At 40.4% G+C, this 24,259-nt stretch overlaps 1 protein-coding gene across 3 annotated transcripts; it reads right to left on the bottom strand.

The window, feature by feature from the left end:
* Positions 1-322: 322 nt before the first annotated feature.
* On the bottom strand, positions 323-23,950 carry ilf3.L (interleukin enhancer binding factor 3 L homeolog). 3 transcript variants are annotated; one of them, XM_018250832.2, is made up of 20 exons: positions 23,674-23,950; positions 19,401-19,460; positions 19,092-19,318; positions 18,820-19,000; positions 18,586-18,733; positions 16,883-16,974; positions 16,384-16,479; positions 15,891-16,002; positions 15,702-15,799; positions 15,467-15,581; positions 15,274-15,384; positions 14,257-14,456; positions 13,272-13,415; positions 12,285-12,422; positions 12,018-12,194; positions 11,675-11,819; positions 11,184-11,243; positions 3,501-3,899; positions 2,123-2,245; positions 323-1,315 (listed from the first exon to the last, which is right to left on the bottom strand). In XM_018250832.2, exons 2-20 carry the CDS (start codon positions 19,401-19,403, stop codon positions 1,176-1,178), a joined length of 2,709 nt encoding a protein of 902 aa, XP_018106321.1. In that variant the 5' UTR covers positions 19,404-19,460; positions 23,674-23,950; the 3' UTR covers positions 323-1,175.
* Between the last annotated feature and the right edge of the window lie 309 nt (positions 23,951-24,259).

The raw sequence follows: 24,259 nt of genomic DNA, 5'->3' as shown, positions 1-24,259 counted from the left end.
AGGTATTTCCTTCTTTAAACAGAGCCAGTGTTCCGGATCTCCCCTCAATAGGACCACCATTTCGTTTTGACTTATGAAAACACTGCAGATTTCTAGACCTTCATCAATACTTTGCTTGGATTCTCTCCAGCAGAGGCAATACAACTGGCCTGTTCTGAACCGACAATTAAATTCTATTTGGACACATTTTAGGGAAACCCCCCCCCCCAAAAAAACAAACGCCATTCATTTTTTTTATGTTTTATTCACCTATGTTTCGGTTCACTCGAGATACTGCCTGAATGATACGAGACATACAAAAAAAAACAAAAAAAAAAATGCATCCCACTGTATTCTTAAAATAAATTCTTCACTTATAAAACGGAGGGAAAAACAAAAACATTTCAAAAACACTAACGCGTTAAAATACACAAAGCTTAAGTCACTTCACAGAATTATTTTACCGATAAGGAAATGGAGGTGAAAATGGATGAAGATTCTGCCCAGGATTAAAACTTCCCTTGCCTAAAAGACAGGCTGAGTCCCCCCTCTCTTACGTGTAGCAGTGGAAGTGCCTGATGCAGCAGAACAAAGAAAATGATGCCCAAGAGGGGTTAAACCACCTTCTCATGCTTCGGGGGGGGGGGGGGTAGTGCAAAACCTTAATAGCTTGTCTTGATTGGGGAGTTATGAAACGTACATTTGCAAAAAAATAAAGCAAAATTGTTGATTGTAAATGTACAATATTCCTACACAGCCATTCGTACTGCCAGGTCACTATTACTTTTATAAAGGAGGGTGAAAGTCAAATCCCAAGAGCACAAAGGTTTTGGTGACCTTTATATTAAACCTTCATCGACTACATCCCTCCCCCTGAAATATTTAGCTGCTCTTCCCAGACCATGTTTCTCTATAACTCCAAGTTTATGAAAAGGTGGATAAAAAAACCCAAAAAATTACAAGTTACAGACAAGGCTGCTTCCGGGGGAGGTCGAGCATTATGACAACACAGCTGAGGGGCCAATTTAAGAACAAAAATGGAAGAAAAGAGGTCATTTAGAAGGGAGTGATGCCGTTACATAAAAGCACTGCAACCAGGAGGAGGTTAAGAGCAGAACATCCCCTTAATGGCGTGTTAAAACGAGAAGTAACAAAAGCTTGGGACTCCTTGGAAGGAGACTGATGGACTAGAGAGTCTATCTGTACTGGTAGCTCATGTTGTGATCTGTATTCCTGCCATAACCTCCTGCTCCTCCCTGAGGGGGCTGGTAATTATTTGGAGGGCCGCTGTAGTTCTGTCCGGGGGGACCTTGATTGTAGTTCGACTGTGTGTAACCTACAAGGATAGTTCAATTCATTAACATACAAAGTTCACAAGAACATTCAGATAAGATTTTATCATTTAAAGCGCCAACCCCAGTGGAAAAACTAAATATTCTATTAAACTATACACCCCCTCCCCAGTGACTTGCAAAAAGATTCACTTAGAGCAAATTAAGTCAATCGGCTTAAAGGAACAGTAACACCAAAAAATATAAGTGTTTAAAAGTAATGAAAATATCATGTAGTGTTGCCCTGCACTGGTAAAACTGATGTGTTTTCTTCAGAAACACTACTATAGTTCATATAAACAAGCTGCTGTGTAGCAATGGTGGAAATTGAAAAAAGTCTATGGCACAGGTTAACTAATGGATAACAGATAACACCATTATGTTCTACAGAGTTTATCTGCTGTGTAACCTGAGCCTTTTCTGCTTTGAATGGCTGCCCCCATTGCTACACAGCAGCTTATTTATATAAACTATAGTAGTGTTTCTGAAGCAAACAGGTTTACCAGTGCAGGGCAGCACAGCGTTCTATTTTCTTCATTACTTTAAAACTTATTTTTTGACGTTACTGTTCCTTTAAAACAAAAATTTAAATTTTGGATGGCTGAACCCTTAAAGGATAACTAAGTCCTAAAAATGAATGTGGCTAAAAATAACATTTTATATAGTGAACTTATTATTGCATGAGGCTTAAGTTTGAGCTTGTCAATAGTAGCAAAAAATCCTTTTAAATAGTAGAATAATGTTCAAGGCACACAGTGGGATATGGCAATTCATTACACCAATGTTACGAAAGGCAGTAAATCGCTTCTTGCCTTGGTACGATGAGGTACTGCTGGCTGCACCATAGCTGGTGTGCGCCCCTGTGTTGTAACCAGAGCTTGGCGCTGTGTAAGAGCTGCCACCTCGCCCTCCTGCACCCTCTCCACTGCCGTACCCTAGAGATCAGCGAGAGTTTAGAACATGGAACACAAGTGCTATCCAGAAATTATCGAATTCAATAAACACTCATAATTGTTGAAGTGCTGGGAAAGGGTAAGGCCATGTTCAATATAAAAATTAAACTGAACAAATATCCCCAACCAGGTGCTGACTAAGCAGTTAAAGAGCTGCAACATTGAAGCAGTATTCTGGCTAGACTCCGTTTACTTTCAACTTTATAGATTACATTTTAGGCCAATTCTATTAGAAACAGCCTTTATTATGCGACTTTAGTTCCAATAATAAGCGCTCATGCACTCATTGTGGGAAAGGATCACATCTTATTGTGGAACTTTCAAATTAAAATCCCCAAACGGATGTAATTCAATGGAAATCTGGGGTAATTATCCCTTAAAGGGGACCGGTCACTCAAAAAAATTATTCAAAATCCGATTTTATCACAATAGTCAAGCAAAATTAACGATATAAATTATTTGAATCTTGTTTCCTCCAGTCTGGGAACAAATTATAGCAAGCAGGCAGTGCTTGGACACTTCCTCCATGCCTAAGGCATAGAGGAGGGGCAGACAATATTTGATTGACAGCTGAGATGTTTAAATGAGCTTACAACAGCTATGAATGCTTTAATAAAAAATAGAAATTGGATTTCATGTTTAATTTGAAAAGGACTTTTATTATACAGATTTGTGTGTCTGGGTGACAGGTCCACTTTAATCTGAGTGCCAACAAATCTTCCCCTTTAAACAGCAACTATGCATTTGACTAGTTGACTAGTGCACTAATTTGAACAGAGTAACAAATTCCCATTTAGACTTGGCACGTATAAAAAACGGGAACGACCTGTTGCTAAGGGTCAGTGACAAAAACCTCTTGTCTTAACCTCCAGGATTTTTAATAGTATCAGATTAAATCATCATGAACTCAATTTTTGTGATATCTGGGTGAATTAGTTTGTTTTAACAGCTGCATTTTATCCAGTTTATGAAATGAATTCATTCAATTTTGATCAATTTGAAAGGAACTTGAATTGATGTGGTTAGACAATTTATGAGATGTGTAGTTAATAAAATTGAATGATTTTTTGACTTGCGATTGGATCTACCGAGTGCGAGTTTTGAGATACTTTTTGTCGTAATCATGCACAGCCTATTTACCCATGATTCCTTTAAAAAGGTGTATATGAGAATAATTTCCACTGGCAATTTTATTTCAGGTATATGTAATCCAGCCCACCAAAACACCATTACTTACCTGAGGCTGTGCCTCCTGTGTAAGAGTTGGAATAGTTGTAAGAGCCGGCACTTGCAGCTCCCTGTGTCCCCTGGTTGTAGCCACCTTTTTGTTTCTGAGGTGGACCATAATTGCTGTACTGGTTCTGGTTGTAAGTCTGCTGCTGCTGTTGTGGTTGTTGCTGCTGCTGCCCACCTTGATGGCCCTGGTAGCCTTGGTTATAGGATGGTTTGGGAGGGTTGCTGGCATGCTGTGGAGGTGGTTGTTGCTGTTGTTGAGGAGGGGGTGGCTTCTTCACAAAAGGTTTTGGTGGAGTAGGTGCATTATAACCTTCCCCCTGATAGTAAGAGCTGTAGCCACCAGATCCTGCACCTCCCCCTCCTGCATTACCTGAAGCTCCTCCATTGCTATAGAACTGACCTGCAACATGGAAAGATCAAGTATCAAGTAAGTGCGGTGATCATGACAGGAAAACGAAATCATCAATCCTGTGGCCAACTCTTTGCCCATTCTATATGGCAAAGCAACAGAAGCTGCATATAAGAATGATGGCCATAAGAAAACGGTTAAAGGACGTGTAAAGCTTGCATTTTCCTACCATGTATATAAATTGGGCATTTCTTCCCCAGCAAAGCCACATCATTTGTACTGCATATACCACCTCCATTTTGCCAATGCAATCACATTTTCCTACAACAAATGGCAGCTTTTACCCGGCAGCCATTTTCCCTCTGATACATCATCAGTAGCATTGACATGTACAAACAGGACATGTATGCTGTAACATTCATACAATGCAGAATGCAAAGTTACACAGGCACAACATACTTTGATAAAAAGTTCTGCTGGGGTTGAGCACTGAAATGGTTAAGCTGAGCTCAGGAGAGGTGGTTAAAAAATTAATAAATAGGATCAGACAGCTGGAGCAGAGCTTCAATGGGATCCAGCAATGTCCTCTCTTCATTGGCTGTTAAGACTGGAGGGTGTGTTTGGTGATCTGAGCAGAGAAGAACTGAGCATGCTCATAAGTCAACAGCCAAAGCAAATTCCTGAGGGAGGGGGCAGCGTGGGTTAGAGGAAGAGAAGAATTTCTAAGTGATTAATGGGATACTGCAGTCTTACTGTTAACCTTTAAACAACTAGAGTAGCAGGTATTTAAAGATTTCAAAGAGGCTGTTCACTGGTTACATTTTTGTGGAGGAGGTTTGCATGTCCTTTAAGAAGAGTAGACTTCTCACATTCAGGTGATACTGTTATTAGAAAGGAATGTATGTGTTGGCAGTATTATGGCACCACTGCTTGGCTTTATCAGCAACATTAGTACTTCCTACCATTGCTATGTATCCACTTTTCAGCCCCTCACCTTCATCAGAACCTTTGCTAATAGGCTACAGCTGATTCAACTAAAACCCTGTGGAAAGTCTGCATAAGACAAACTAGAGCAAAGGTAAGCAACTAAATGAGCCACATCCACCATTGGACAGCCTGGCGACAGATATAAATGGGAAGATATTTCACATTATAAAGAATATCCCCTGAATACAATATCCAAGCAACATGACTAGGCCATTCAAACAAACTTCGGGGGGGGGGGGCCCCCACACATTCTTGGCTTGACACAGTCAGGCTTCTCTAAAACCACCCTTCAAACCTCTATGCAATCAGGCATCCTATGAGAGGATACGGCCTTCTATTCCCAAGATCTGACACATAGTGAGACTTCACTGCCTTTACTATTTAGCCAATAACCCTTTTTTCCCGTAGTTTTGACAACTCCAAAATTGTAAAAAATAAATAAAGACTAAAATCTCATTACTGGCAACTAATGAAAAGATGCGGCCCCCGATCCAACAGGATTTTCTAACATGCCAACTTTCAGCAAGATATTGACCAGGAAAGACCATGGGGGGGGGGGGGCTCAACACACAGACCTTTAGGGGCATGTTTACTAACATGGGAGATAAATATCTGGAGAGATTTCTGGAGATGTTGCCCATGGCAACCAATCGGCAATTAAACTTAAACAGACACATATAAGTTAGATTGATTGGTTGCTATGGGCAACATCTCCAATGTTAGTAAACATGCCCCTTATACTAGATATTATACAGCTTGATCAGAGAGGTTCCCTAAAACCTATAATTGCATAAGTTGGGGGGGGGGTATAAACCTGTCACTACCAAAGTCCTCCAAAACCAAAATCTAAGTAGCTGGCCATAGATGTTGAGATCTCTAAAAGATCCTCATCGTGAGACCACGATTTTCTCGGAACGTCCGTACAAATTGACCAACTAAAAAGACCAATTTGCCAGGTAAACAAAGAGTAACTGCCTGCTTGGCCCTGCAAACAGATAGATTGCACTGGGACCGACAGATTTTTTTGACCTGGCCGATTTCCTGACAGCCGAAAAATCGTAAGATGTATGATCGTTCGAATCCGCATGATAATTTTGAAGGATTGGTCTGACTTCCCTAAAATCGGTCGTTCGGCAAGAAGAATCGTTGCATCTATGGGGAGCTTTACAACAGGCACCACCTTCACAGTAGCCATAGAAACCATTCAAAATTCAAGCATCTAGCTCAAAATATAACCTCTTGAACAACCAAATGCAGCCTTTTAAATCCAATAAATACGACCAGAAAAGAAATAAGTGGGTAAAAGCCAAAAACAAAACAAAGCACAAGTCTATAGGACTATCCCCTACAAAAGAACACAGCCCTACTTATAGAGTCCCACAAGTGTACAACAGACAAGCTTTGCAAGCACCTAAACAGCTACACGTGGTACTGCTCCTAACAATATACATTAGCTTGGAGCCAAGGATTGCTGGAAATTTATAAAATGGCCAAGTTCAGTCCAAAGGGTCACACAGGTTAAGGCATTCAATGTCTCATCGTGGTCCCTAAAGTTCAGTCCATAATAGCAACCAATAGATTTCAGAGGAAAATGCAGAAAGTGTCTCTGTAATATAACATACATGGCAATAAAGCTACACTAAAGGGGGCCATAGACGCACCAATAAAATCTTTGACAATATTTTGTATGATCTGATGGAAGAGCCGACTGATATGGGCAGAAGACCGATATCGGTCGGCTCGTCGATTGAGCCGGAATTGATTCCGCACCTTTGTAGGCACTTGATCAGCCATTGTTAGTGCTGAATCGTCTGATACAGGTAGAATTATATTGTTTCTCTCTCTATATATATGACGATTCAGCTCTACAATCTTTCCTTGAAACATCTTTTCCAGGAAAGATTGTAATTGTTACGTCTATGGCCACCTTAACCACATTTTCTGCATTCTCCCTCCATAAATCATAGTTTACCTCCTGTGTTTAGTAAACTCATTTCAGGTTCAGAGTAAAGGGTTGCTCATTTAAAAAAAAAGGACTGAACTGAGGAGGAGAGCATTAAAAAGAGAACAATGTACAAATGTTGCTGGGAGAGTTAACACATTTTCCAGTACATAGTATGCAGTTCAAGGGGATGAAAACCCACAAATAAAAATGTGCCCAATAAAAGGAAAACATAAGCCATTCCCAACGCACTGGAAAGTTGCTTAAAATGACTTCCCTCATTAGACAAATCATCTTTGGGTTGACATGCCATTTAAATTTTAGGGTAAAAAAAAACCCATTCTGCTTTTTAAGATGAAGAGCTTCACCCTTAAAGGATAATTAAACCTTAAAAATAACTAAAATTGACGTGGGTACTATTCTAAGTACTTTTGCAATGCACAGTTTTTTTTTTTAAATTCCAAGATTTTAAAGGATACATTTACTGTTAATATAAATGCATTTGGTTACAACAGCGCCACCTGCTGGTCAGTTTCCCACCAGTCTGACCACCAAGTAGTCAAGGAAGTTGTCAGGAGAAAGAAAGAGGCTGCTCTGATGTTCTTCTGCTTAGGAAAGATTTGATAGAGGTTTCAAATTTTATTTCCTAAGCAGAACATTAGAGCAGACTTACTTCTGACAACTTTCTTGACTACTTGGTGGTCCGACTGGTCGTAAAATGGCAGGTGGCGCTGTTGTAACTATAAATTCATTCATATTAACAGTACGTGTATCCTTTAATACCTTGAAATTAAAAAAAACACAAATGAATGTACATTACAAAAGTACTTATAATGGCACCCTCTTAAATTTAAAATTTTTAATGTTTACCTATCCTTTAAACCCTGCAGAGAAGATGGTCAGTGACACAAGAGGTCGAGTCCGAGCCTCAGCCATCTCTGAGGTGGGTGCTGCAGTGTTTCAGGTCAGGATGAAATCATAATGCCGACAATACAGCCTTGATTTCTGTCCCAACAGAAAGCTGCAAAAGCAGGAGTTCATTGTAACCCATCACTGCAAATAGGGAGTCATCACAGAGTTTTAAAGGGGTTGTTCACCTTTGAATTAATTTTTAGTATGTAGAATGATATTCTTAGAACTTGCAGTTGGTTTTCATTTTTTATATTTTGTAGTTTGGAGAGCTGCTGAATAGAAAGCTAACTCAGTTTGTAATCCCTGCAGTATGGTAACTAGTGTCCAAATTACCCTAGCAACCATGCATTGATATGAATAACACTGGCATATGAATAGAAGAGGCCTGAATAAAAAAGGAAGAAAGTAGCAACAATAATATGTTTATGGCCGTAGAGAGCATTTGCTTTTTAGATGGGGTCCATTTGAAAGCTGATAAGTTAGAAGCACAAGGCAAATAATTCAAAAACTAAAAAATGAAAACCAGTTGAAAAGTTGCTTACATTTGGCCATTCTATAGCATTCTAAGTTAATTTAAAGGTGATCCACCTCTTTAATGTACCATATATGTGGCCAGAGATGACTTAATTTTAACATTCCCAACAATTTTTATATTAAAGTTCCCATTTAAGGACAACCACACACAGGGTTTACACAGCAATTAGTATCTCAAAGGGCAGGGAAAAAAATCCTATTATAGCCAGTGCTCATGCCTTGCTACAAGCAGCAACATTGGCTATAAAAGTGAATGATTTGGGATTTTGTTTCCTGCCGTTGGAAACTAGAATCACAATTTCCCTGTGTGTCGCTGCCTTTAAGAAACACTCTGGTAACCAACCATGGTGCCATTGAAATGGCTTGAGGACTGAAGAGAACCTGCGTAGCAAGATGTAACTGCTACTTGAAAGAACCTATGGCACCCCTGCTATTGGCTGCTCGAAGATCGGTTGCAAAGATGGCTGCAGGGAAGTGGAGCTGGGGTGCCAAAGGTTAACCATATTTGCAGTTATAAAATGGACCCTTTAAAATAAACAAAAAGGCCAATTTTAGAAGAGCATACTTAGCCCAAAGCAAGATGTACAAAAAGGAGCTTATCCGCAGTAGTTTTAACAAGGTTTATTAAAACATTACGACCACGCCAAAATCCAAAACAATGAATGCAACTTCTTGAGACAATAAAAACACTTGAAGTAAAAAATAAGTTTAAAAAAAAGAAAAAGAAATTTTAAAATTGCCTGTAAAGCTACGCTTCAAGAACAGCAGAGTGGCTTCAGTTTATCGAGAAACGAAGAGTGCAGTAACTAGACAATTTAAAAATCGACAAAAAAAAAAAAAATCCAATTCCGGCAATAAAAATGCTCCAGGGAAGGTTCAGTCTGCCAAAATTGTTTACATTGCCAAGTCAGAAAGCTTGATGTGTGCGTTCCGAGAACTCAGGCATGTACAAGGGAAAGGAAGAGGACAAGGGAGGAGGCAAATTAAAAAAAAGTAGAACGTTCTTGGCTTTGTAGTTCAAGAGACTGGATTTAAAAGCCTGTGTGTGGGTACAATACTCTAGAGATGTTCTAGGCAGATGCAAAATCATGATAACCGTAGCAGTCTGTGAAAAAGTCACCTACAAAAAGGGGGAGACAGCAGAGAAAAAAAGAATTAGAATTCTTTTGTAAAGGGGCACGGAGCCACAATTTTTGTACAATGTTTTAGATTTCTCTGCTCACGTCTCCCCCCTCCCACCAAAAATGTAGATGCTGCTCCAAGTGGTGAAAAAGGGGGAAAAGGCACAAACAAAGACGTGAGTTGTAGGTGGTCTCACTTTGTTAAACCAAAGCAGAGAAATGTAAAATGAAAGACAAAAGCAGCCCTATTCATTAAAAGGGAATTAAAACGAAAATGAAATATTAATATAAGCTTCATCATGCTGAAATAAGAAACTTAGTAAATGCAATCAAATATTCAAGTTTATCTTCACTAATCCTCTTTCAACATCTGTTTTGCCTTATTCTCTCTTCATGCAGCAGTTGGGTGTCAGATGAATGATCCAATATATCTTATAGGGGGCTCCTTTCCTAGCAGATGTATTAGAGCTCAAATAACTGATTGCAGTACAAACAAAATCTAACAAAATAACTGCCTTTTGCACAAATTCTGCATGTAGAGAGACATGATGTCTGGTGATTTTAATAGCGTGAGCTCTAATACATCTTCTAGGCAAAAGGAGCCCCCTATAAGATATATTGGATCTAACTGTCAATGAATATCTGACACCCAACTGCTGCATGAAGACAGAATAAAGAGAAACGGATGCTGAGAGAGGAATATTAAAGATAAACGACTTCAGAAACAATGCAGGATATTCAATACATTGTAGTTATTTCAGTAAGATGGAGTTTATATTACATTGTTGCAATCGTTCCCCCTTTAACTAGAATGCATTATAATAAATATGATGCTTTGCCACAGGTAAACTCACAACAGGTGCAGGTGACCTAAGTCATTCAATCTATCAGCCCCTTTTGAATGCTTTACACCACCACTTAAGTTTTTACACTTGCATGTGTCAGGTTGCCGGCCTTTGTAATCTAGAAAGTATACACAGTCAGTCTTTGTGGAGGGAAAAAAAAAAAAAAGGCTACTCTCTCCTCGAGTAGTGCACAAACGCATCTTTGATTCCCCCTGTGGGCTGAAGTAAAGCCATTACTGGTGAGTTTAAAGGGATACTGTCATGGGAAAACACTTTTTTTTTTTCAAAACACATCAGTTAATAGTGCCGCACCAGCAGACTTCTGCACTGAATCCATTTTTCAAAAGATAAAGCGGATTTTTATATAAAATTGAGACCAGTCATGTGACTTGTGCTCTGATCTTTTCCCCCAGCAGCCTAACAGAACAATGGGAAGGTAACCAGATAGCAGCTCCCTAACACAAGATAACAGCTGCCTGGTAGATCTAACAGCACTCAATAGTAAAATTCAAGTCCCACTGATATAACACCCCCCCCCCCCCAGCAGCAGCCTAAACGAACAATGGGAAGGTAAACAGATAGCATCTACCGAACACAAGATAACTGCTCCCTGGTAGTTTTGTATTCAATTGTAAAATCCAGGTCCCACTGATACTGTTATATTGAGTAGGAGAAAGCCTGCAAGAAAGCAGTTCCATCCTAAAGTGCTGGCTCTAGCTGAAAGCACATGACCAGGCAAAATGACCCAAGATGGCTCCCTACACACCAATATTACAACAACAAAAAAATAGACTTGTTAGATTAGGAATTACATTTTACATGGCAGAGTGAATTATTTGCTGTGTAAACAGTAATTTAGAAATAAAGCTACACCATAAAAAATCATGACAGGATCCCTTTAAAGAACTTAAGGGGAAAAATAAACTGCGTACAAAACAAGACCTTTAGATTAAAATCAGACATCCTCAAATTATGTTGCAGGGAGTCAACTTACTGTAACCTGCTGTTGCAGAAGTTTGATAGTTGTTTCCACCATAACCTCCGCCGTAGCCACCTATGAAAGGGAAGGTTCAGATATTAAAAGGTAAGCAAGAAAAAAGCCCTAAGTGCAGATTAGGACTCCATTTATGCTTAAAAGTATAGTTCCCTTTGTTCACAATCAGTGGAATAAGATTTGAGCTGAATTTATTTTTCACCTACTGTGCCCTTCAAAGAGATGCACAGCTATACTTCTTAGAACAAGGCCTTGCAAATGGAGGACCATGGGCTGGATGTGGGCGTCCAAGGGTTCCCCAACTGCTTTGAATTAAGCCACTGTAAAGCAGAACCAAAGCTTAAAAATGAGAAGGCTAGAAATGCCACATACACTGAACTGATGGTAGCAGCATAGATGTTTAGCAGCCCTTTTATTCTGACCCTTCCAGCAGACAAATTACCCAGACATTTCAGTAAGATACAAAACATTTAATATGTAACAGAACCTACCAGAATTCATGTAGCCGCCATAGTTCCCACCACCAAATCCACCTCGGCCTCTTCCTCTGCCACGATTCATTCCACCCCTACCACGACCTCTCATGACTTGGGGAGGGGGTACCTCATTGTACATCATTCCAAAACCTTGGTTATGCTGCTTGAAAGAAAGGTTCTGTCAGATTTCTAAATTGACTAGTTACTAGAAGCTGCAATTTGTAGTGACCAGCTCACACCCTTTTAACACCCACTTAAAATTTCTTAAATTGGAACCACTCTAACTTTAAAACTTATAGCGAGTGACTTGCATTAGTAAAGACACTCCAATAGCATCTATTGTGGCAAATTCACACACCTTTCCTGCAAATTTGGGTCCACCTCTTGGCATCATAGGAGGTCTCTTCTTCTTGGGAGCTTCTGTGTACGTCGTGTAGTCTGGGAAGAGTTTTTCCAGGGCAGAAAGCGCAGCATAAGCTTTTGCCACTTTCTTGTTAGAGCCATTTCCCTGGAATTTCACGCCATCAACTTCAACCTAAAAGAAAAAACCCACAGTCTGAGCCTGTGTGTATAACCGTACAGTAAGACTTCCTTGGCAAACGCAGGTCAAACAGAGCCAACTTACCTCCATTATAAATCGCTTGTCATGGCTTCCACCAGTCTCTGAAATCAGTTCATATTTCAGGCCACGCCTTTTCTCATTCAGTTCCATGACGGGGTTCTTGCCATGCCTTGTAAGAATAGGTCCCTGCTGCTTTCCACTCTAGGGAGGAGGAAATATATATTTATATCTAATAAATATAAGTAATAGCATGGTACCTGCTATTTATCAGATACTAAAACGATTTTATTTCACCCTTAATGTTGGCATCATAAACCCTTTAAAGGAATTGTTCAGTATAAAAATAAAAACTAGGTAAATAGAAAGGCTGTGCAAAATAAATTTTTCCAATATACAGTTAACCAAAAATGTAAAGGCTGGAGTGACTGGATGGCTTAATACAATAGCCAGAACACTACTCTTGCAGCTCTTGGTATCCACTGAAAGAAAATTAAAGAATTTATTGTGCCATTAGTAAATGAAAACAAAGCACATTACTGGCAATTTCAATATAAGCAATCTGTGATCTTTGTCCCTGCAGCTGGAGTTGGAAACAGTAAAGGGGATGTAAAGGCAAAAATAAAATCCAATACAAACCTCTACACAGTCACCCACTGCTCTACAGGGAAACAAACGAAGCTGCTTGAGTTCTGTATGGCTGGAAAGTAAGGCGGAGCTCCCCCTGCTGTTCATAAGTATGATTGTTTCCCTGCAGAGCAGTTAGGGACCGTCTGACAATTCCTTACCACAGCAGTAAATGAAGGGAGAATTTCACTGCATACAGTCAGGTATAAAAACGGTACACATTTTTTAATTAAGGTATATTGGAAATAGATCTTTCATTAAAGTAAAAATTGGATATATTTTTTTTGTCTTTACATGCCCTTTAAACACAAGGAGAGTCAAGGTTTTACCTTTAAAGAGCAGGGTAACTGTTTGCAGCCTTGGGGCTGGTATTATGAAAGGCTGGTCTACATTTGTTAAACAAAAGCAAGCCTGTTACAACGTTACCTCCGATTGATCTCCTGCAGAAGAATCAGCTTGTTCAGAATCAGCGGTTTGTGATGGAGTTTGTAAAACTGGTTTCTCTTCAGATTCATCAACTGATTCTTCCTTTTCGTCTATACCAGTAGGGAGACCCATGTCTTGCAGCACCTTTCATGAAGAGGAAAATCCGATTAAAGTGTCTATAGTTAGCAAGCAGGGACACACACGTCCCTTCAATTAGGGGAATGCTGAACAAACCACAAAAGTAAAAGGTTGACTGGTCCAACCATCACTACAGAGATCTTTGTCTCTTTGCTAACATAGGCATGGCATCTAACAAAAACCTTAAAGGGATACTGTCAAGGGAAAAAAAAATGTTTTCCCCCCCAAAAAGCATCAGTTAATAGTGATGCTCCAGCACGGAAATCAGTTTCTCGTAACAGCAGATTTTTTTTTATATTCAATAGAAATCTGACATGGGGCTAAACATAAGTCACTTTTTTACTGCAAGTTGGAGCGATATGACCCAACTTTTCCCCCCCAGCAACCTAACAGAACAACGGGAAGGTAACCAGATAGTAGCTCCCCAACACAAGATAACCACTCCCTGGTAGATCCAAGAACAGCACTCAATAGTAAAATCCAGGTCGCACTGAGACACACTCCGTTACATTGAGTATGGGAAACAGCCTGCCAGAAAGCAGTTCAATCCTAAAGTGCTGGCTCTTTCTGAAATCACATGACCAGGCAAAATGACCTGAGATTCAACTACACACCAATATTAAATCTAAAAAAAATGACACTTGCTGATTCAGGAATGAAATATGGTAGAGGGAATTTGCAGTGTAAACAGTAATAATCTTGACAGAATCCATTCAAGGGTGTAAAACTACATTAATAAGCATGCTATCCAAAGGTAGCTCATAAGTAGCAAAGTTAACGATTGTGTGTTGTATAGCATTCTATTAAAGCCAAAGACAGTGCAATATATCAACACGCAGATGCCTACCTTAACTGCTACATGAAGTTTTGCAGTCTTCTTTGAAGGACCTGAAGCTTCAAACGTCTTGTCATCGACTTCCACTGACATAGTAAAGATAGGAGCATGTACAGGTCCTGTTTGGGATATTAGCTTGTACTGCAGACCTGGCTTAAGCTGGTTCAGCCTCATTAATGCATTCATAGCTTGAGGAGGTTCACTCTTCTCATCTGTGTGTAGATTACACAATTTTAACTGTAAACAGTCTGCATAACAAGTTAAAATTGAATACATTCGATCTTTTCTGGTAGCAACATGCTTAACGAATGTCCTAAGATTATTCACTACTGTATTACTATTCATTAAACACTCTTAAAGGGGAACGATCATGAAAATGAACATTTGATATAATCTTCCTCATACTGAAGAAACTCGAAATACAATCAATTAAATTCTGCAAAATTTCTGAAATAATCCAGTTTACAACTCCTGAATGAAAACAGAATGAGAAAAAGATGCCGAGAGGAAAAGATAAACTTGCATTATTTCAGAAACTACAGAAGTTTTGATTGTATTGAGAAAGTTTCTTATTTTAGTATGCTGAAGCTAATATTACAATTTCCCCCTTTAAGCATAAAGCAGGTAAAATATGAAATATTTCAATTTGATTGGACTGATTACACTTACTGGGACTCTAACAGTAAAATGAGTAGTTCTTTCCAGTTAGCGCGACTACTGCACTGTTTAACTTGTGCTTGGAGACCCAAGCATTAACTAAATTGTTTATAGCAAAAGTATTGTATCTGTGCCATAGGCCACGAGTACTTGGAGACAAATTGCTGCAGTAACTAAGCAAAAAATATTTCCGATGAAATAGTGTCAAGATTTATGCATGGATATTGTACCATGCAGTACAGCCCCAGGATGGAATAATATCTGCACAGCTTACAAATTATACCAAACTACATTAAAATCGGACCATAACAAAGATTGTCTTCAGCAAGCGTGGGGGGCGGGGAAGGTTTTCTGCTTATAATATTCAAATACCTTTCTTCTGAATCTTCTTTTTCTTCTTACTCGGCGACTTGTCTTCTCCGTCCTCCTCAATAGGGCGCTTGAGAGCTGGCATGGCATAGGTAGTGCTGGGAGGAATCTGGACTGTGGGATCGATGAGAAAAGTTAGAACATAGAACAAAGTAAGAAGCTTTGTTTTTAAAATATGAGCGTATTGGAGATCTACCTGTATAGTCAATGATGGGTATCTCAATTTTGGTTTTCTTTGGCATCTTTGTAGGCAATGGGTCCATGCCCAAGACTTTGTGCAATTGGCCAAAAGCTGCTAACCTCAATGCATGCTGCAAAGAGAAAACAGCGTCAGATAGCTCAAGAAGAAAGTTGGGCTATATAAAACTCGAGTCCGTTCTAGAAATTCATCTGGGATGTTTAATGTAATACAAAACTTGTTCAATACTGACCTGTGCACTCTGTGTGATGTCCTCCCTTTGCTGCCTTTCAAGATGCTCAAGAGCATCACTAGCATCTTTTTCACAAGGGTCATACAATCCAGGACCATCTAAACAAAAAAAAAAACCCCTGTAAACATTATTTCTGGGAAGCTACAAGACAAAGACTCAATCTACTAAGGAATGCGCAACAAAACAAACCTGGCATGAGGATCCCAGAGCTCAGGCACTCCAGAACTCTCCTCAGTGCCTCCCCAGCACCCATGGGTCTGTTTGCTGTTCCAATTGCCTTTTCACAAAGAAGTTCCAGAGGCTAAAATTATACAGAATACATACGGTTAGATAGAAACAAGTACTTACTAGGAGTCAATACAAAGACAGAATGTGGTATAAATGAAGACACTTCACTATATAGAACGGAAGAAACTGCTTGGATGAGTAGTGAAACGTCTTTATTGATTACTCAGCAAGTCCAGTTTTTAGATTTACCTATACTAGATTCACAATATAGAAATATAATTTTAGTTAACCAAATGTAACTGCTATTGTAAACCTGTTCTCTGCACAGTTGAAATATCAGAATGGCCCCTAATGTTGTGAGATTGGCCATATACTCAAACCAGCTTGCTATATGCTTTTCCTACACCACAAACAGATTGCAATTATTGCTTATATTTTAAGTTTAGGGACATACCCATCCACGAAGAGGCTCCCATGTCGGTACACGTGTGCACAGGTCCCGCAGCACACGAATGACAATCACGCAGGATTTCAGACCATTGGCCCTAGCCTAAGACAATATCAAATACAAGTCAACATTTGGTGTCACAATCAGAGCCAAAGAGAAAATAAAATAAAGAAGATTAACAAATTTTAGTGCTACTTTGTCAAGGGTAAAATAAACTATGTTTAAAAAATATGCCATATGTATGTATTAAGTTTGCAATTAAGTGTAGCAAAAATATAAAATAAAATTACTCTTAGAACAAAGCAGCAACTATGTAGTAGGCATTTATGTCACCACGTGGGGTGGTGTATACTCTGAGTGCACACTCTTATACAGCCTACTGAGAAACAGGTGCCAAGTCCTGCACAGATATTTGTGGTTAACTTAATAGTTGCTTTAAACATGATTACATTAAGGATAAATAAATTATTTTACTACTTTAATACAGAAATAATAAAGTGCAAACCTGGAACCACTTGGCGTGTCGGAGTGACGCCAATGCAGCAAGGCATTTGTGCCTGTCCAGAACGTCCGGAGGATCGCTGACTGTTAGCGTTTCTATTCATGGATAAGAAGACAAGGCACGGTTTGACCAAGGGGGTGTCTGTCAGGTGGACGGGGGATGAGGCAGATTCCAGAGGGCAGTGGGGCTCCTATAACTGCTCTCTTCGTTCCCTGGCTACAGCTAAACTAAGGAAACTAATTTGGGGAATCTCTAGCACTCACAATGCTTCCCACAAAACAAAAAAACTGTACTATGGGCTGAAAAGAATTAGAAAAAACCCCATGCTATTATAAAGACTAGAACACTACAATACTGAAATGCATTAAAGCAGCAGTCTGTTTTGTTTATTCATCATTTACTATAGCCTTAGCTGCACACAATTTAATAAAAGGCAGAAATTGATAATGCTTTTAAATAGGACCATTGACCGTTGACATTAGCAGAAGGGACAGAATGCTGCTTCAATGATTAAAATATCACACATTCTGCAGCTAAAAGCTAAGATTTCTGTATGGTGGAACGCTATCCCAGCCCAGCTCGACTGCCCTGGCCACAGCCCATGACAGAGAGATTCCTGTTGGTCAAAGGTCCAGCGTCCCTAAAAATCGACAAACTAAAAGTCTTGATACGAGATCAGATGTCAGAACCATATAGAAAAAAATCAAATATATTCATAGAAGCACAACAAGTTGGGATCAGGTCTGTGCTGCAGCAAGTCAAATGCCTGAAGACCAGGGTTTTAGATAAGGCTAGCCTATGAAATAGGAACGTGCCTGAACAGTAAATAGGGCTCGGGAATCTAGGTTGTGTTCGATTAGGTCTCCACAAAAGAACTAATCTAACTTTATCCAAAACTCTGCATTGATTTTAAAACAGGTTGGCAGTAGACTTGTTTCAAACAGGGCCAAGTCAGTCATTATTGCTGCAACACACACATCCCAATGTACATGCAAATATATACACCTTCTACTGTCAAGAAATTCACTCTGAGCCAGAGGGATCTGCTACTCATTAAAGGGATGGTTCGCCTTTAAATGAACTTTTAGTATGTTATAGAATGGCCAATTCTAATCAACTTTTCAGTTGGTCTTTATTACTTATTTTCTATAGTTAATCATTTGCCTTCTTCTGACTCTTCAGCTTTCAAATGGGGGTCACTGAACCCATCTAAAAAACAAATGCTATTTAAGGCTACAAATGTTATCAATGCATGGTTGCTAGGGCAATTTGAACCCCAGCAACCAGACGGCTGAAATTGCAAACTGGAAAGCTGCTAAATAAAACAAAAACCACAAATAAAAAATGAAAACCAATTGCAAATGGTCTCAGAATATCACACTCCATCATACTTAAGTTAATTTAAAGATGAACAACCCCTTTAAACCAAGTAGCAGGAGGCGCTGGCACAGCAGGTGGACAACTGTAATATCCATAGCAGAAGGCCACTACAAAGTTATAACATAGCTGGCAACTAGGCCCAGAATTCAAGGGTATTACAGTGACACGGGCAGTTATAAAACAGTGCAGTTATGATCTTCTATGAATTAGACAAATAAGCAAAACACTGATCTGAAGCCAAACCAGATATGGGGGGTGGGCTGATAGCAAAATTTAAAGGAGAACGTTTAGTAGTGTGATCACTGCCCATTTTCTTCTTCCCATACCTCCGGCACTCAGTTTCTCAACCTCCTCTCGGACCAGGGGGGATGTGAGCCGAATGTGAAGAGTCAGAGGGGTCTCTTTAGTGTTTTTGATGACGATTGAAGCTTCTCTTATGTTCTGTACGACTTCGTATTTATCCTCGGATACGGTCTACAAGGGGAGAGAATAAGGAAGACATGCTTACTTCAAACACAAACTGGACCAGCAGTAGGATACATACAAATAGTTTTTCATACCTCAAACTGCAAGACAAGGTTGTCAGCCACCCTTTTCAGAAGAGAAATTGTGGGTTTATCTCTGCACAACAGAACAAGCTCAAGGTCCAAGTCTCCCTTCAGTAGAAGCCCTTTCGCAACAAGTCCAACCCTCATCACGCCACGAAGAGTCCTTGTTGGATTTTCTCCAGTCTTTGCTTCACTACAATAAGCATAAAATAAAACAGAACCATGAAATGCAAAGCTTACGACCACAACAATTCCATGGTTACTTCAGCAAGATGACAAATTACCTGTCCTTGCCCTCCTCTGTTGTCTCGGTTTCTTCTGGCTCTGGATTTTCTTGCTCTATGCCGGAGTCTTTCTCCTGCTGGTCAATCCAGTCTGAGACTGCCTTTAGGGCCCGCTCTGTGTGGGATACCATGTTCTGTACAGCCTCCAGCTCCTCCTGAGTGGGATAAACCACGGAGTGCTTTGCCATGACATGGCGGTCATCATTCAAAAATATGCGCATGGGACGCTGGGGAAAAAAATGTTTTAATTGAATATCAATCGGAAAGAAATATGTATCAACAAGTCTAAAAAAATATCTAATGTTTTACCATTGTAAGATGTTGCAGTCTAGATGCCTAAAAAGGAAGACAGTCGCTTTCAGGAGAGACCTATAAAAAAAATTTAGTTAAAAAGGTTATGTTCAGTTTATTTCAGAAATAAAGACCGGTTCACTCTATTCTCTGTGTGTGACAGTTATAATATTGAAGTGTATAGTGTAATTTTTCACCTTCTAAAGCAGCTCTGGGAGGAGAGCGCTAATCCTGTAAACTGTTCTAAATTGATACATTTAGTTAATACATTTCTTATCTTTGTCCCTGCTGAGCAGAATCTCTGAGTTTCATTACAGGCAGCTGTACTTGATACAATAGTTTAATACTACAGAGATGCTGCTGAGAAATGGATCAACTAAATGTTGCATAATTGTAATAGTTTTAGAATCTGAGAGGATCAGATTAATTGATATATGACCAGGTACAAGGGATGAATGTATAGTCAATAGGATCAGATTTATATATATATATGACCAGGTAAAAGTTTTGAATGTATAGAACCAAGAGGATCAGATTTAGACATGACCAGGTACAAGTGATGTATAGAGCCAAGAGGATAATTTTAATTAGTCTTGTGATCCTAACGCTGCCACGTGGTTACAAATACTTCCCCCATGAGAAGCAGAAATCAGTTCCCCAAACGCCAGCCCAGTTTAATCAGCAACACAAGCAGAACTTCCCAACAGCCTTTAGATTTATCAGAATGCTGGTGGGAAACGACTACAACTAGGTAGGATGTAGAACTGTTCATTTCTGCACTACAGTAATTGCAAATGTTACAGATTTATGCTAATAAAAAGGGAATAGATGAACTTGTCAAACACCCCAGCATACAGGTTCAATGATGAACAATGTTGCATTTGGCCTTTAAAAATCCCATGGAGGGTTACCACTAGCCCCTAGACTTTGTCAGACAATGTATATAAAACTGCAAGTGGAAGAAGATACCGGCACACAAGGCATTCAAGTTGCAGCCCCTGCTTGTTTTAATTTGCGGAAATGTAATGTTTCGGGGACATGCCTTTGTCAAGGCCGAATGATAACCAAAATAGCACAAAGAATGTTACATGAACAAAAAAACCTAATGTTGAATTAAGGGACATCACTATGGCTACCCCTACCCCCAAGGTTGCCCATCTGGAAACTCTCCAGCCGATTCGACGACCGATGAGATCTCCATGTATTGCCTGATATCAATGGGAGACTGGTCACCAAGTCACACAAGTTTTGCACAATTGCGGCCTGTCAATTATTTGCCAGAACACAAGTCTGATTTGTTCTTCCCTACTTATTTTTTATCTGAACGGTTAAAGGGGTTGTTCACCTTCAAACAACTAGTTGGTTTCACATTGATCACCAGAAATAACTTTTTCCTATTACTTTCTATTTTTAATGTGTCACCGTTTTTCTAATCTTGATGTGTAAAGTGTCATTTTTCACCTAAAGCAGCTCTGGTTTGCCGGCCCTGTAAACTTTTCTAAATTGATACATTTAGTTGATACATTTCTTATCTTTGTCCCTGCTGAGCAGAATCTCTGGGTTTCATTACAGGCAGCCGTTAGACTTGATACAATAGTTACTAATACTCCAGAGATGCTGCTGAGAAATGGATCAACTAAATGTTGTAAAATTGTAACCGTTTAGCGTCTGAGTCTGGCAGCTCAGTAATTCAGGCACAAACACCAGAGACATTCAACTTTAAACTTAGATTTTGGAAAAACAGTAAAAAAATTATGGAAAGTAATTGAAAAAGTCATGTATCTATTTCTGGGGAACAATCTGAAAACTACTAAACTGAAAAAAGTGTTTGGAAGGTCAACAATCCCTTTAATGATATGAATGAGTGTTGGGACAAGGCCACACAAGGAGATTCGGTCGCCTGGCGACGAATCGCATCGTCTTATGAGCGACTATCTCCCCGAACTGCCTCATTGTGTGTTTTCCCATAGGCTATAATGAAAAGTCGCCTGCGCTAAAGCATACGCGGCGATGCGTTCTCTATAGTGGTCCGAAGTTGCCTCACTGTTAGCCGCACATCTATGGCCAGCTTAAAGATGGCCATAGATGTAAATATCTTTAAAAGATCTTTTCTTTATCGCGACACCACGATTATCTCGAAACAATCATTTAAATGTAAGATGTGTCCATCAACTAAAAAGACCAATTTGCCAGGAAAACAAAGGGGAGCTGCCTGCTTGGCCCTGCAAACATAGAGAGATTGCACTGGGACCGACAAAGATTTTTTAACCTGGCCGATCAATTTCCTGACAGATGTCGGCCGAAAAATCGTAAGATGTACGATCGTTTGAATCCCACTAGCTTCAAGAAAAATATTTGCGTCTATGGGGCTCTTTATGGTCTGGGCACGCCGACAGAGTCGGGGAGATTAGTCGCCAGGCAACAAATCTCTTCTTCAGGGCGACTAAGCCCCCCATAGACGCGACGATTCTTCTTGCCGAGCGACCGATTTTAGGGAAGCCCGACCAATCCTTCAAATTACCGTGCGGTTAGTGGGATTCGAACGATCGTACATCTTACGATTTTTCGGCCGACATCGGTCGGGAAATTGATCGGCCAGGTCAAAAAATCTTTGTCGGTCCCAGTGCAATGTATCTATGTTTGCAGGGCCAAGCAGGCAGCTCCCCTTTGTTTTCCTGCAAAATTGGTCTTTTTAGTTGATGGACAATTTGTACGATCGTTCTGAGAAGATCGTGGTCTCACGATCAGGATCTGATCTTTTAAAAATCTCAACGTATGTGGTCATCTTAAAGGTGGCCATAGACGAAAAGATCCGCTCGTTTTGGTGAGATCTCTAAACGAGCCGAGCTTTCCCCGATATGCCACCAACGGGCATGACTATGAGAACGCAATGGGCTCCGGTGGGACAAAATCAAACCTGTCCGATCAACCAAACGACCGATCTGCAAAAGAGACTCTCCAGACACGGTCCGAAAATCTGTGTCTATGGCCACCTTTATCTTCTCGATCTGACTTCCGCCGGCTAAAATGCAAATCGCCTGGGGCCGGCACACACAGCACTTCATTTTACGAAGTCGCCAGTAATTGTCTCACGAGGAAACCAGGCGACTTCCGGAAAACGAAGCAATCCGTGTGCCTGCCCCAGGCGATTTGCATTTTAGCGGGAGGAAGGCAGGGAGATTAGTTGCCGCGAAGAAGAAGAGATTTGTCGCCTGGCGACTAATCTCCTTGAATCTGCCCGTGTGGCCAGACCTTTATGCACGCTTGTATAAATATAAACTTCCCCCCAGTCTACTGTATCTAAAGAACAAGGCTGGAATATGAATAGGAGAGGGTCTGAATAGAAAGAAGAGTAATAAAAAGTAGCAAAAATAATACACTGGTAGCCTTACAGAGCATTTGTTTTTTTGATGGGTCAGCGACCCTCATTTTGAAACCTGGAAAGCATCAAAAGACAAACCAAAAATGATTTTAAAAAAAACGAAGACCAATTGAAAGTTGCTTAGATTTGGCCACTCAACACAATGGAAGTAACTTAAATTAGAAATTAAAAAGTGAATCCCCCCTGTAAAGGGACAATAGATACAAAGACAAAAGATGCCCAAACATGAAATCCCAGGAGGCATAAACAAAGAAACCACTAGAAATTGATTTTATTTTAGGGCCTACTGCTCCATATAAAGTTTCAATTGAATAAAGATACAACTGTTGGGTTTTAGAACCTAGAACAGAACAAAGGCCCAACAGATTGATTAAATGAGGAGATTTACAGCACAGGTCGTGTCTGGCAATGGCCCCTGTGAGGTTAGAGAAAGGCCTAAAGTAAATGGAACTCGACTGTACCAAGTACGGGACGGGAAAGGGGGTTAAGCGGACAGGCCATTCTAATCCCAACATTCACCTCGGCTACATTCCACTCGGAGTTCGAAACCACGCGCAGGGTTGGACTGGGCCATTTCCCCTTCCGTAGCCGGCATACAAAGGCCCCGCAGAAGCCCGTGTGATTTGGGCCATGAGGCCCCGTGCGACTCGCCGCCGGCAGCCATTTTGTCTGCGCTAGCTTCTTGGGCTTTACGCCCCGAGTTCTACACAGAGAACCCCCACCCGTGCTCACCCCACACGGCCCCAAAAACAGAGACTAACCACGCTTCCACCGATCTCCGACAAAGCGATAGCGGACGGGACACACAAAATGTCGGAAGCAGTAAATAAAATGGCGCTGCCTGCAGCGCAGCACGAAATTAACTGGGTGAAACCAAAGGGATACACTGTGCAGGGCCCGATTACATACCTTTTTACAGTGCTCGCCTCGAGACAAAGTGACCGATATTGCAAGATAGAGCTCAGCTGCTTGCGCCTGGCGATGTAGTTGCCGGAATGCGCAATGGAGAGAAGGCGGGAGGAGGGGGCTGCTCAGTCCGATCGGTGGTTGGCTGCGCTCGCTCACGTGACTACAGAACGGCGCGAAGGACAGCAGCACCCCTTGACTTGGTTTTAAAGCGCTGCTGCTTTTAAACTAGGTCTTATATATTGCCCCTGAGGAACGCCCATCTGCATTTATATGCGTTTCACGCCTCTACTCGAAGTCAACTTGCCGCTGTGATTGCGAAGGGGAGGCTTGAAACGCACGGCGGCTCTGATTGGAGGAGTGACGTGTGTTTACAGGGAGCCGAGTAAATGGATATAAAAGGCGGCTGATTGAGCTCGGCGTGGTAGAACAATGAATATGGCGTTATCTTCGCGTTTACACGACATTAAAACATTTTTTTTTTTTTTTTTAAGGGCTAACACTTTAGTTCAGTGTAGAAACAAGTGTGTTTGTGAGGTGATTTGATAAACATCCACATTGTAATGGGTTACACATTAGGGTGTCTTAA

Source organism: Xenopus laevis, chromosome 3L (assembly GCF_017654675.1).
Source record: "Xenopus laevis strain J_2021 chromosome 3L, Xenopus_laevis_v10.1, whole genome shotgun sequence".
Taxonomy (NCBI): Eukaryota; Metazoa; Chordata; class Amphibia; order Anura; family Pipidae; genus Xenopus; species Xenopus laevis.
This window is presented reverse-complemented; position numbering and strand designations above follow the sequence as displayed.

What these genes read in the sequence shown, in the direction of transcription:
- ilf3.L (XM_018250832.2), bottom strand. An exon ending in CACAGGAGGCACAGCCTCAG is followed by an intron (nt 2,246 to 3,500) that starts GTAAGTAATGGT and finishes GCTGATCTCTAG; the next exon opens with GGTACGGCAGTGGAGAGGGT. An exon ending in CAGTACCTCATCGTACCAAG is followed by an intron (nt 1,316 to 2,122) that starts GCAAGAAGCGAT and finishes CTATCCTTGTAG; the next exon opens with GTTACACACAGTCGAACTAC.